A 13,470-nucleotide genomic window follows, 5' to 3' on the forward strand; every position below is an offset into this window, starting at 1 on the left:
TATTCTGTAAGCACAAATTGGGCACACTGTAAGTATTCAGAAATCTGAAGTCACATAGAGTGACGGCTTAGTTTCATCTGAAGACTAGACAACCTTTTAAAGCACCAATCCAGCATTTTTTTTATTTCAGTGCTCGAGTGGTGCTGCTAAACTAAGTTCCCTGCCCCTAGTCTTATACTTACCAGCTGTGATCTTTTGTTCTTACCAGCGCCACTCTGGTTCCATGCTGCCATCTTGCGGTCACAACTCCTGACTGAACAGAAGTCAGAAATAACCGTCACAAGCTCCCAATATAAGCCTATGATAGCCTCATTCTGCCTCTCATAAACTTATATTGAGTTGTGACATCCAGATCACCCCAGTAAACACTGCTGGAGGCAGACAGAAGTGGCACTGAAAAAGAAGAAGACTGCAGTTGGTGGGTATAAGACTAGGGGTAGAGAACTTAGATTAGTAGCACCACTCCAGCACTGCAATAAAAAGCGCCACTGGGACTTATACCATTTTTGTGAATGACACTAAGAACTAACAGGCAGATAGTTGCTAACTATCTGCCTGTTCTGATCAGTGCCAATCTTTGATGGATCAAAGTGGTTGTGACCACTCTTGTCGGCGATTCAGTGTCTTACGCCCACGTCACGTTGACAGAGCAGCATCTTCTCTTCCACTCTGCTCTGTTGACAGGGCATCTCTGCCAATGTAATGCTGATTGACAGCCGTCTCAACACTTGAGAGTTATAGTAAATCGGTCCTCGCAAATGCAATACCTTCAGAAACACAGTTTTTCCTTCTTCAACAGGAGGAGCCTTATGTTATGTTTAAAAAGTCAGATACACCACTTTTTGGCAAGGATCGGTTTGAAGGCTTTTGCATAGATCTCCTAAAGAAGATATCTGAAATCCTTGGATTTGAATACGATATACGTTTAGTTGAAGATGGCAGATATGGATCTCAAGATGAAAAAGGACAATGGAATGGGTTAGTCAAGGAGCTGATTGACCATGTAAGTTATTAATTTTAATTTACTGTAAATGACTCTAAAAGTCTAATTGATCTCTAATCTTTTGTGTTAATATGGCTTTTTACCCAATGTACAGTAACTTCTGGTATGCCATGATAAATTATAAAATGTACTAGATAGTGGTTACTCATTAAATGAAATTAGAACATTGAGCAGCTCTAGAATGCAAAGCTTTCTCTAGACACAACCAGAATGGTGGCTCATTGACTTCGGAATGGTACAATACATTTATTTCCCCTGCTTTTACAGATTAATTATCTATTGTCTTCATATGAAATTAATTCCTTTACAATGTAGATTTTTTAGCTTGTTACAAGACCTACAGTATAAAAAATGTTTGTCCATAGCTGAAAACCCTTTTAAACATATCCTAAAAATGGTAACACTTCTTAATTTTATATTTCTCACTTTATATGGTAAGTAACCATTCCTTTCAAGATCATATTACATTACATAAAGACTTATATTGAAAATTCTACTTTAACATTATTCACCATATCATTATGTTAATATTGTGTAAGACCTCTTCATATTAGAAACAGCTCTGACCCTTTAAGCAACAGACTCCACCAGGCCTTTGAAGATGTTCTGTGGTATCTGGTCTCAATATATACTGTAGATACCTGAAGTCTTCTAAATTGTCTGGGGTGTCTAAATGGATCAGATTTATCATTTCATTAGATCAAATTTATAATTTCAATAGATCGAATTCATCATTTCATTAGATCAAATTGAGATCAGGTAAATTTGGAAGTTAAGTCTACAGTTTGGACTTTTTGTCATGCTCCTCATACCAGTGCTGAACAATTTTTGTAATTTGTCGAAGTGATTTATGATGTTGAGGAAGGCTACTGTCTTTAGGCAATACAGTTGCCATGAAGAATTGTATTTTGTTTGCAGCAATTAGAGATGAGAGAATTGATTCTAAACAAATTGACTTAGTTAAGAATGTCCCAAAAATGTGTGAATTCAGAGGAAATCAAATTTTGAGCGATTCAATTTCTGCAAATCCAGAAAAATGGAAACAGTCAGCTGTGCTTTTTTTGTGCTCTGGTAGGCCATAATTGGATTTAAAGAAAAGTAATAAACTCTTATATTCATCTTCTTTGGCCCTTGCCATCCTGTCGCACTGCTGCAACTTCTTCGTGCTCTGCATCCAATCCTCCAAATACTTCTTTTTCTTTCTTCTTCTTTTCTCTTTGGGTCTTCCTGTGGTTGCTGTCTTTCCAAGTAGACCCCACACAATGGTCGCAACGCAATTCAGTGACGTGCACCACATCGCACAAGACCACTTGGGTATTAGTGCATGTTATTGACAAATGTCAACCCTTACATGAAAGCAAAGGGCCTAGTTGGAAGAACTTGAGGGGAGAAAAAAGAAGGAAGTTGAGGCTAAATGAGAAAGGGACATGTATCTCAGAGAAGTGGCAGTGGAACATAGATAGTCATGGCCGAAAGAGTTGGCACCCATGAACTTTTTCCAGAAAATTAAGTACTTCTCCCAGAAAATGATTACAATTGCACATGTTTTGTTATACATGTTTATTTCCTTTGTGTGTATTGGGACAACAAAAAAAGACAGGAAAAAAAGCAAATGTAACATAATTTCACACAGAATCCTAAAAGTTGACCAGACAAAATTGTTGGCACCCTCAACATAACCTCTTTACAACCTTGGACATATAGGTACGTCCAAAGTCGCCTCCCCTTGTTTGATGTGGGCTCCGGCAACGAGCTTGCAATTTTTCCGGCACATGTCAGCTGATTTAATCAGCTATGTGCCCCTAACGAAGCAACACAAAAAGAGAGGAAAAAAGGAAAATTGAACAGAATTTTACACAAAAACCCCAAAATGGACCTGACAAAATTGTCGGCACCCTCAGCTTAATATTTGGTTGCACACCCTTTAGAATAAATAACTGCAATCAATCACTTCCTATAACCATCAACAAATGTCTTACACCTCTCAACTGGAATTTTGGACGACTCTTCTTTTGCAAACTGCTCCAGGTGTTTCATGTTTGAAGGGTGTCTTCTCCCAACAGCAATTTTAAGATATTGCCACAGGCGTTTAATGGGATTTAGCTCGGATTCATTGCTGGTCACTTCAGAATTTTCCAGCTCTTTGTTTCCGTCCATTTCTGGGGTCATTGTCCTGCTGGAAGACCGATGACCTACCGCGCAAACCCAGCTATATGACACTTTTCACTACATTGCAACCCAAAATCTGTTGGTAATTTTCAGATTTCACGCAGCAAAGCAACCCCAAAACACGTGCATCACATGACTGAACCAAAGTTGTTTACCTACACTTTTGGAAAAGGTGCCAACAATTTTGTTCAGCTCATTCTGAGGGTCTGTATGAAATTATGTCCAATTTGCCTTTTCTCTCCTTTTTTTGTGTTGTTCCAATGCACACATATTAAAGCAACATGTGTACCATACAAAATATGTGTAATTGTATTTCTTTTCTGGGAAAAATACTTCCATTTGAAGTGCATCAACACTTTCGTCCATGACTGTATATATAAAATATATGTGTTGGCTGTATTACTTGTGTGCATATTAACTTCACTAACTGCAAAACTACAAAAGTTGCTCTGATCGAGGCTGTTAACACCTTAATTACCGATGTCAATCACTGAGAGTGGCATTTCAAGTGCACAATCCTGCCCTTCTATTCTGGCATCCTTTGGGTGACTTTCCACTCGCTAAAGATGCATACTTTCAGCCATATTTTGACTAGACGTGCGCCGCCTCACTCAGCTCACTTGTACTGAGCGATGCCGTGCATGTCTGGTTGGAAAATTGCCGAAATATGGAAATTAAATACTTGTTGTCACATGACCATCTGCTGTGACTGCCGTGACTGGAGAATTCCAAAAGTGTGCGGGGTCCATGTGAGGATCCAAAAGTCTGCAGTCACATTGAGTGACTGCAGACCTCTTCGCCAAAAACCAGACAATGCCTTTAATATTGTGACAATTTGCATCTTCTAAGTAAAATGCAGATTTTCTGTGCATTTATTCATGCATGTATTGATTTACAGTCTGTATTATAGCACAAAATAGACACTGGACAATAATTAATGTTATAGTCGTGGTAATTTCAAATGCTAGACATACTGTACTACCATAATGCAATTATTTTAATTGATGAAACAATGAATAGTAAATGTATGTTTTTTACAATGGAAATTTAAATAGATAAAATAAATAAATTAAGGAAGATACGAAATAGAGTGATTATTCCAGTGTACGACGGGGACAACTTCAAAAACTGACCTTTTAAACAAAAAGCATATCCTTTAAATAAAGACCTTAAAGAATATATATTTAGTATATATTTTATTATTATTTGTTATTATTTATATTATTATTATTTTTTTTTGTTCCTTATACATCAAAATTATATTGTACATTTTGGTAATATTCCTACAGTATAATCACGGTCATAACAAAGAATTGGAGCCAGTCGAGGGTTAAATGCTTTTTATTTAGCTGTTCTTATATTCTGAAATTACCCCTACTGTTTCACATGCAATCACTGATTCGCTTTTCAAGGGGGAAAAGGTTACTGAGAAATTTCAGATAGTTTCATTGGTTAAACTAGTGAGAGTCATTTTAATGGATGCAATGTCCTCTGCTTTACCAAGAGCCGTCATTACTAGAATTATGAAAACAGGTCTCCATGGCAACAAGCTCTCCCGCTAATCAAGCTTTGATTGGTCAGCTCAGATGCTCCAATTTTCTGAGTTCTTTAATGCCTATTTAATTGCATGAAATGCAATAACATTAGAGTTTGGGGAACTTGAAGACACTCACCCTAGTCAAGATATAGCATATTAAGCAAGGTCTTTGGAGCTGTTCCAATGCTTTAATTCCTCATACGTCTACGAGTGCCCTGATTTTCAAAGGCAACTCTTAAGTCAGGAGAAAGACAAAATCATTCTTTTTCTACATGTGGCTAAAGTTGCCACTATAATTACAGAAAAGTACATTGGTCATTATTTTCATTATATGCCTTTTTTTTTTTTCCTGACTTGTACATGTATTCCCCATGTGAACTGGAGCTGCTTTCACTGTCGTCCGCAGTTTCCGAGCATCTCTGTGGCCTTAGAAATCTTCCAGCAATAAGATGTGTCAGACGCTGACCACATGGTCGTCTCTCACCTCCAAATTGGAAGCAGTCGTTGACTTTCATACATAGAAATAACGGCGTGCGCATGATGCTTTGTGTGAAAAAAAACAACTGTCTACATAAGATGCAATAACAGCTCTTGGTGTAATGTGACTCATGACATCGGCAGGCACATGAGCACTCAGCTCACCATTTACTGTTTCCATACATTGCTGAGGACTTGGGTAGGAATGCCTGCTAGCCTTGCATAGCTCAAAAAGCACAAGCAGGTTTCAAGCACTCTGAAGGCCACTGAACTACATTGCTGGTTTTGCTCAGTGTTTCCTCTATGTACTAATGCGTTCAGAAAGTAATGATTACTAGAAAAACACAAAAGCCTAGCTATGTTAACATTTCCTGCCTTACAACAAGGTCATTACATTGATACTGTACTACAGTCATAATAACACACAAAAACATACTAATATATATATATATATATATATATGGAAGAGAAATAGGCAGCACTCAAATTAAATGTGAAAAAAGTGGATACTTTACTGATCCTCAGATGACAACGTTTCAACGGTGACCCGTCTTTGTCAAGCCGGGTCACCGTTGAAACGTTGCCATCTGAGGATCAGTAAAGTATCCACTTTTTTCATATTTAATTTGAGTGCTGCCTATTTTTTTTTCCTTTTGTCGTTTTGGCTGTTTGGACACTGCTGAATAGGTTTTGCACCTGCTGTATTATTTTGGTAGTGCCGCCCTTTTTTCTTGATTTTTATATATATATATGTAAGTATACACATATATACAGTTGGGTCCAGAAATATTTGGACAGTGACACCAGTTTTGTCATTTTAGCTGTTTACCTAAACATATTCAAGATACAGTTATATAATAAATGACCAAGCCTATCTTGACCCTAATGACCTGGCCATTTTTTGCAATTCTGACCACTGTCTCTTTATGAGGAAATAACTCAGGAACACTTCAACGGATCATAGCGATTCGAAGACTGTTTTTTCGTGACACATTGGGCTTCATGCTAGTGGTAAATTTAGGTCAATAATTTTTGCGTTTATTTGTGAAAAAAATCGGAAATTTTGCAAAAAATTTTGCAATTTTCACATTTTTAATTTTTATTCTGTTAAACCAGAGAGTTATGTGACAAAAAATAGTTAATAAATAACATTTTCCACATGTATACTTTACAGGAGCACAATTTTGGAACCGCATTTTTTTTTTTGTTAGGAAATTAGAAGGGTTAAAAGTTGACCAGCGATTTCTCATTTTTACAACAAAATTTACAAAACCATTTTTTTAGTGAAAGTCCAATAATGGGAATAAGTAAAACAGCAAAAAAAAGTTGAAAAACATTTTTTTAAAAGATCAATAAATGATAAATTTTACATATATATAACGTATATATATATATATATATATAAAAATGAATGTGTGTGTATCACCAACCAATCACGAAGCATCTTTTATTTCACCAGAGCTGTTTAAAAAAAGCTGAGCTGTGATTGGTTGCTATGAGCAACAGTTTTCCCACTCCAGAAAACACCTCAGCAGACACTGACATGGTGAGCGAAATCTAGCATCCCTGAGAACATAGGATCCCAGCCATTGTCTGCCCCCAAAAAGGAGCAGAGAGCACGACAGAAATGAATCCCCCCTCCTGTGCCCATATACACAGCACACATCCTCCATCCAATAGGCACATCTTCCCTCTTAAAGGGATCATTGGTATGGAAGTCAGGGCAAATCCATCCAGTGCTTTGGTACTGACCCCAGGCCTCTCTTAAAGGGATCTCCGGTATGGAAGTCAGGGCAAATCCCTCAGTTCTCTGATTCTAACCCCAGGCCTCTATTAAAGGGATCATTGGTATGGAAGTCAGGGCAAATTCATCCAGTGCTTTGGTTCTAACCCCAGGCTTCTCTTAAAGGGATCCCTGGTACGGAAGTCAGGGCAAATCCCTCAGTGCTCTGATTCTCACCCCAGGCCTCTATTAAAGGGATCATTGGTATGGAAGTCAGGGCAAATTCATCTAGTGCTTTGGTTCTAACCCCAGGCCTCTCTTAAAGGGATCCCCGGTATGGAAGTTAGGGCAATTCCACTCAGCGTTCTGGTTCTGACAACAGGCTCTCTTAAAGGGATCCCTGGTATGGAAGTCAGGGCAATTGCCTTCAAATGTTCTGGTACTGAACCCAGGCTCTCTTAAAAGGATCTCCTGTATGGAATTTAGGGAAAATCCCATAGAACTCTGAATTTGACCCCAGGATTCTGTTAAAAGGATCATTGGTATGGAAGTCAGGGCAAATCCACTCACGACTCCGATTCAGATCCCAGGCTCTCTTAAAGGGATCCCCGGTATGGAAGTGAGGGCAAATCCACTCTGCGCTTTGGTACAGACCACAGGCCTCTCTTAAAGGGATCTCCGGTATGGAAGTTAGGGTAAATCCCTCAGCGCTCTGATTCTCACCCCAGGCTTCTATTAAAGGGATCCCTGGTATGAAAGTTAGGGCCATTCCACTCAGCACTCTGGTTCTGACTCCAGGCTGATGGGATGATGTGGGATATTAGGGGGAGAAGTCCGGTGGCTCTAGCTGACTTGATGATGTAGGATATTAGGGATAGTTGTCCAGTAGCTCTGGCTGATGGGATGATGTGGGATATTAGGAGTAGTTGTCTGGTGGCTCTGGCTGACGGGACGATGTGGGATATTAGGGGTAGCAGTCTGGCGGATGTGACGGGATGATGTGGGATATTAGGGGTAGTAGTCCAGTGGCTATGGCTGATGGGATGATGTGGAATATTATAGTGACTGTGGCTATGTGGCGTGGGTGGGACTATACACTCTGCTTTATATATATATAGATATAGTCATTATCATTTGTTATAACTAACCGTAGTTAGTTACTATGCCCGTGCAGCGTCGGGCTCTTCAGCTAGTATATATATATACTGTACATATATATATATATATATATATATATATATATATATATTTAAATGTTTCACATTACCAAACAAATTTAAATATTGGTCAAAGTTAACACAAGTAAATGCATTCTGTAATGCTGTAGATAAGCCCCCGATGTAACCTGAAAGATAAGAAAAACAAGTTAGATTATACTCACCCGGGGATCCTGCCCGGTCCAATGGGTGTTGCCGTCTGGTGCCTCCCATCTTCTAGAGAAGACATCCTCCTTCTTACTTCTGCCGTGGCTCCTGCGCAGGCGTACTTTCTCTGCCCTGTTGAGGGCAGAGTAAAGTACTGCAGTGAGCAGGTGCTGGACCTCTCTGACCTTTCCTGGTGCCTGCGCACTGCAGTACTTTACTCTGCCCTCAAAAGAGCAGATATAGTATGCTTGCCTCGGAGCCGCAGCAGAAGTAAGGAGGAGGACATCATCGCTAGAAGATGGGAGGCACTGGACCGGACCGCGACACCCACCGTACCCGGCCCCACCCCCAGTGATTATAATCTAACTTTATTTTCTTCTCTTTCAGGTTACATTGGGGCATATATACAGCATTACAGAATAATCCCAACCCTAACCGTAATCCCAACCTTAACCCTAATCCAAACGCTAACCCTAATTCCAACCCTAACCCTAATCCTAACACTAACCCTAATCCCAACTCTAGCCCTAATCCCAACCCTAATGGGAAAATCGAAATAAATACATTTTTTTATTTTATTATTTTTCCCTAATTAAGGGGGGGATAAAGGGGGGGGTTTGATTTACTATTTATAGTGAGTATTTATAGCGGGTTTTTAGTTTTTATGCTTGACAGCTGTCACACACTAAAAGACACTTTTTATTGTAAAAAATAGTTTTTGCATCACCACATTCTGAGAGCTATAATTTTTTTATTTTTCTGCTGATGGCGTTGTATGGCGGCTTATTTTTTGCAGGCCAAATGTGTTTTCAGCAGAACCATTTTTATTTACATCCGTCTTTTTTGATCGCGTTTTATTTCACTTTTTATTAGGCGGTATGATGATAAAACATTGTTTTTTGCCTTGCTTTTTATTTATTTTTTATGGTGTTCACTGAAGGGTTAATTAGTGGGAAAGTTTTATAGAGTGGGTCGGTACGGATGCGGCGACACCAAATATGTGTACTTTTACTGTTTTTTATTTGCATAAAAAAATGGATTTATTGGAAAAATATATATACTGTATATACTCGTGTACAAGCTGACCCATGTATAAGCTGACCCCCCTAATTTTGCCACAAAAAACTGGGAAAACTTATTGACTCACGTATAAGCCTAGGGTTGAAAATGCAGCAGCTACTGGTAAATTTCAAAAATAAAAATAGATACCAATAAAAGTAAAATTAATTGAGACATCAGTAGGTTAAATGTTTTTGAATATTCATATTAAATCAGGAGCCGCATATAATGCTCCATACAGTTCGTGATGTGCCCCATAAGATGCTCCATCCAAAATACACCCCATATAATGCTGCACAAAGGTTAATAATGCCCCCATAAGATGCTCCATAGAAAAATAAGGTTATGGCACCATAAGATGCTCTATAGATTATGGCCCCATAAAATGCTCCATAGATTATTCCCCCATAAGATGCTCCATAGATTATGCCCCCATAAGATGCTCCATAGATTATGCCCAATAAGATGCTCCATAGATTATGCCCAATAAGATGCTCCATAGATTATGCCCCCACATGATGCTGTATAGATTATGCCCTCATATGCTGCTCCATAGAATATGCCCCATATGCTGCTCTATAGATTATTCCCCCATATGCTGACCCACAGAATATGCCCCCATATGCTGCTCCATAGAATATGCCCCAATATTCTGCCCCATAGAATATGCTCCCATATGCTGCTCCATAGACTATGCCCCCATATGCTGCCACATAGACTATGCCCCCATATGCTGCCCCATAGACTATGCCCCTATGTGCTGCCCCATAGACTATGCCCCATATGCTGCCCCATAGGGTATGCCCCCATATGCTGCTCCATAGAATATGCCCCATATGCTGCTTCATAGACTATGCTCCCATATGCTGCCCCATAGAATATGCCCCCATATGCTGCTCCATAGAATATGCCCCCATATGCTGCCCCATAGAATATGCCCCCATATGCTGCCCCATAGACTATGCCCCCATAGACTATGTCCCCATATGCTGCCCCATAGGATATGAACTCATATGCTGCTCCATATAATATGCCCCATATGCTGCCCAATAGAATATGCCCCATATGCTGCTCCATAGACTATGTCTCCATATTCTGCCCCATAGAATATTCCCCCATATGCTGCTCCATAGAATATGCCCCCATATGCTGCCCCATAGACTATGCCCCCATATGCTGCCCCATAAACTATGCCCCATATGCTGCCCCATAGACTATGCCCCATATGCTGCTCCATAGAATATGCCCCCATATGCTGCCCCATAAGATGCTTCATATATTTTGCTGCTGCAAAAAAAAAAATTAAAAAAATGCCATACTCACCTCTCCTGCTCAGGACCCGGCACCTGAGATATTCATCTGTCCGGGGTCCATCACTGCTCAACGCTGTCTGCCACTTCCTGTGGCAGTGACTGTTCAGCCAGCAGAGGGCGAAGCATGCACTAACCACGTCACTGCGACCTCTGCTGCCTAAACGTCACTGAAAGGATGCAGCAAACAGCGGTGAGCAGCGATGGACCCCGGACAGGTGAATATCACTATACTTACCCCCTCCTGGCACAGTCTTTGCAGCCCCACTTCTCCATGGCCTACCTTCCTTCCTTCAGCGGTCACGTGATACCACTCATTACACTCATGAATATGCACATATTCATGAGTTTAATGAGCGGTACCACGTGACCACTGAAGGCAGGAAGGGAGACCATGGAGAAGTGGGGGGCTGCAGAGACTGCGCCGGGGGGTAAGTATGATCTCTGACACCCCGCTCCCCCTCCCTCGCCGACCCCAGGTATGTGACTCGTGTATAAGTCGAGAGGGGGACTTTCAGCCCAAAAAAATGGGCTGACAATCTTGGCTTATGCACGAGTATATACGGGATATATTTTCTTTATTTGATGATTTAAAAAAAATATATATATATTTTTGCACATTATATATATACAGTGCCTACAAGTAGTATTCAACCCCCTGCAGATTTAGCAGGTTTACACATTCGGAATTAACTTGGCATTGTGACATTTGGACTGTAGATCAGCCTGGAAGTGTGAAATGCACTGCAGCAAAAAAGAATGTTATTTCTTTGTTTAATTTTTTTTTTAAATTGTGAAAAGTTTATTCAGAGGGTCATTTATTATTCAACCCCTCAAACCACCAGTATTTCAGGCACAAAGAACAATGAGCTTCACATGTTTGGATTAATTATCTCTTTTTCCAGCCTTTTCTGACTATTTAAGACCCTCCCCAAACTTGTGAACAGCACTCATACATGGTCAACATGGGAAAGACAAAGGAGCATTCCAAGGCCATCAGAGACAAGATCGTGGAGGGTCACAAGGCTGGCAAGGGGTACAAAACCCTTTCCAAGGAGTTGGGCCTACCTGTCTCCACTGTTGGGAGCCTCATCCGGAAGTGGAAGGCTTATGGAACTACTGTTAGCCTTCCACGGCCTGGACAGCCTTTGAAAGTTTCCTCCCGTGTCGAGGCCAGGCTTGTCCGAAGAGTCAAGGCTAACCCAAGGACAAGAAGGAAGGAGCTCCGGGAAGATCTCATGGCAGTGGGGACATTGGTTTCAGTCAATACCATAAGTAACGTACTCCACCGCAATGGTCTCCGTTCCAGACGAGCCCGTAATGTACCTTTACTTTCAAAGCGTCATGTCAAGGCTCGTCTACAGTTTGCTCATGATCACTTGGAGGACTCTGAGACAGACTGGTTCAAGGTTCTCTGGTCTGATGAGACCAAGATCGAGATCTTTGGTGCCAACCACACACGTGACGTTTGGAGACTGGATGGCACTGCATACGACCCCAAGAATACCATCCCTACAGTCAAGCATGGTGGTGGCAGCATCATGCTGTGGGGCTGTTTCTCAGCCAAGGGGCCTGGTCATCTGGTCTGCATCCATGGGAAGATGGATAGCACGACCTACCTGGAGATTTTGGCCAAGAACCTCCGCTCCTCCATCAAGGATCTTAAGATGGGTTGTCATTTCATCTTCTAACAAGACAACGACCCAAAGCACACAGCCAACAAAACCAAGGCCTGGTTCTAGAGGCAAAAAATCAAGGTGTTGGAGTGGCCTAGTCAGTCTCCTGACCTTAACCCAATTGAAAACTTGTGGAAGGAGCTCAAGATTAAAGTCCACATGAGACACCCAAAGAACCTAGATAACTTGGAGAAGATCTGCATGGAGGAGTGGGCCAAGATAACTCCAGAGACCTGTGCCGGCCTGATCAGGTCTTATAAAAGACGATTATAAGCTGTAATTGCAAACAAGGGTTATTCCACAAAATATTAAACCTAGGGGTTGAATAATAATTGACCCACACTTGTATGTTTAAAATTTATTAAAATTTAACTGAGCAAAATAACTTTTTGGTTTGTAAGATTTATGCATCTGTTAATAAATCCTGCTCTTGTGTGAAGTTTGAAGGCTCTAACTTATTTGCATCTTATCAAACCTGCTAAATCTGCAGGGGGTTGAATACTACTTGTAGGCACTGTATATATACACTCACTGGCCACTTTATTAGGTACACCTGTCCAACTGTGTGTTAAGACTTAATTTCTAATCAGCCAATCACATGGCGGCAACTCAGTGCATTTAGGCATGTAGACATGGTCAAGACAATCTCCTGCAGTTCAAACCGAGCATCAGTATGGGGAAGAAAGGTGATTTGAGTGCCTTTGAACGTGGCATGATTGTTGGTGCCAGAAGGGCTGGTCTGAGAATTTCAGAAACTGCTGATCTACTGGGATTTTCACGCACAACCATCTCTAGGGTTTACAGAGAATGGTCCGAAAAAGAAAAAAAATCCAGTGAGCGGCAGTTCTGTGGCCGGAAATGCCATGTTGATGCCAGAGGTCAGAGGAGAATGGGCAGACTGGTTCGAGCTGATAGAAAGGCAACAGTGACTCAAATTGCCACCTGTTACAACCAAGGTAGGCAGAAGAGCATCTCTGAACGCACAGTGCGTCGAACTTTGAGGCAGATGGGCTACAGCAGCAGAAGACCACACTGGGTACCACTCCTCTCAGCTAAGAACAGGAAACTGAGGCTACAATTTGCACAAGCTCATCGAAATTGGACAGTAGAAGATTGGAAAAACGTTGCCTGGTCTGATGAGTCTCGATTTCT

At 40.8% G+C, this 13,470-nt stretch overlaps 1 protein-coding gene across 1 annotated transcript in view; it reads left to right on the forward strand.

The window, feature by feature from the left end:
* The window catches only part of GRIK3 (glutamate ionotropic receptor kainate type subunit 3), a 990,088-nt gene that overhangs the window by 643,890 nt on the left and 332,728 nt on the right, over positions 1-13,470 (forward strand). The window contains exon 10 of the mRNA XM_073562506.1: positions 800-1,003. Within this exon, the coding sequence (XP_073418607.1) occupies positions 800-1,003 (204 nt within the window). The remainder of the gene's footprint in view (positions 1-799; positions 1,004-13,470) is intronic.

Source organism: Dendrobates tinctorius, unplaced genomic scaffold, assembly GCF_039654945.1.
Source record: "Dendrobates tinctorius isolate UK_male_01 unplaced genomic scaffold, ASM3965494v1 ptg000015l, whole genome shotgun sequence".
Classification (NCBI taxonomy): domain Eukaryota; kingdom Metazoa; phylum Chordata; class Amphibia; order Anura; family Dendrobatidae; genus Dendrobates; species Dendrobates tinctorius.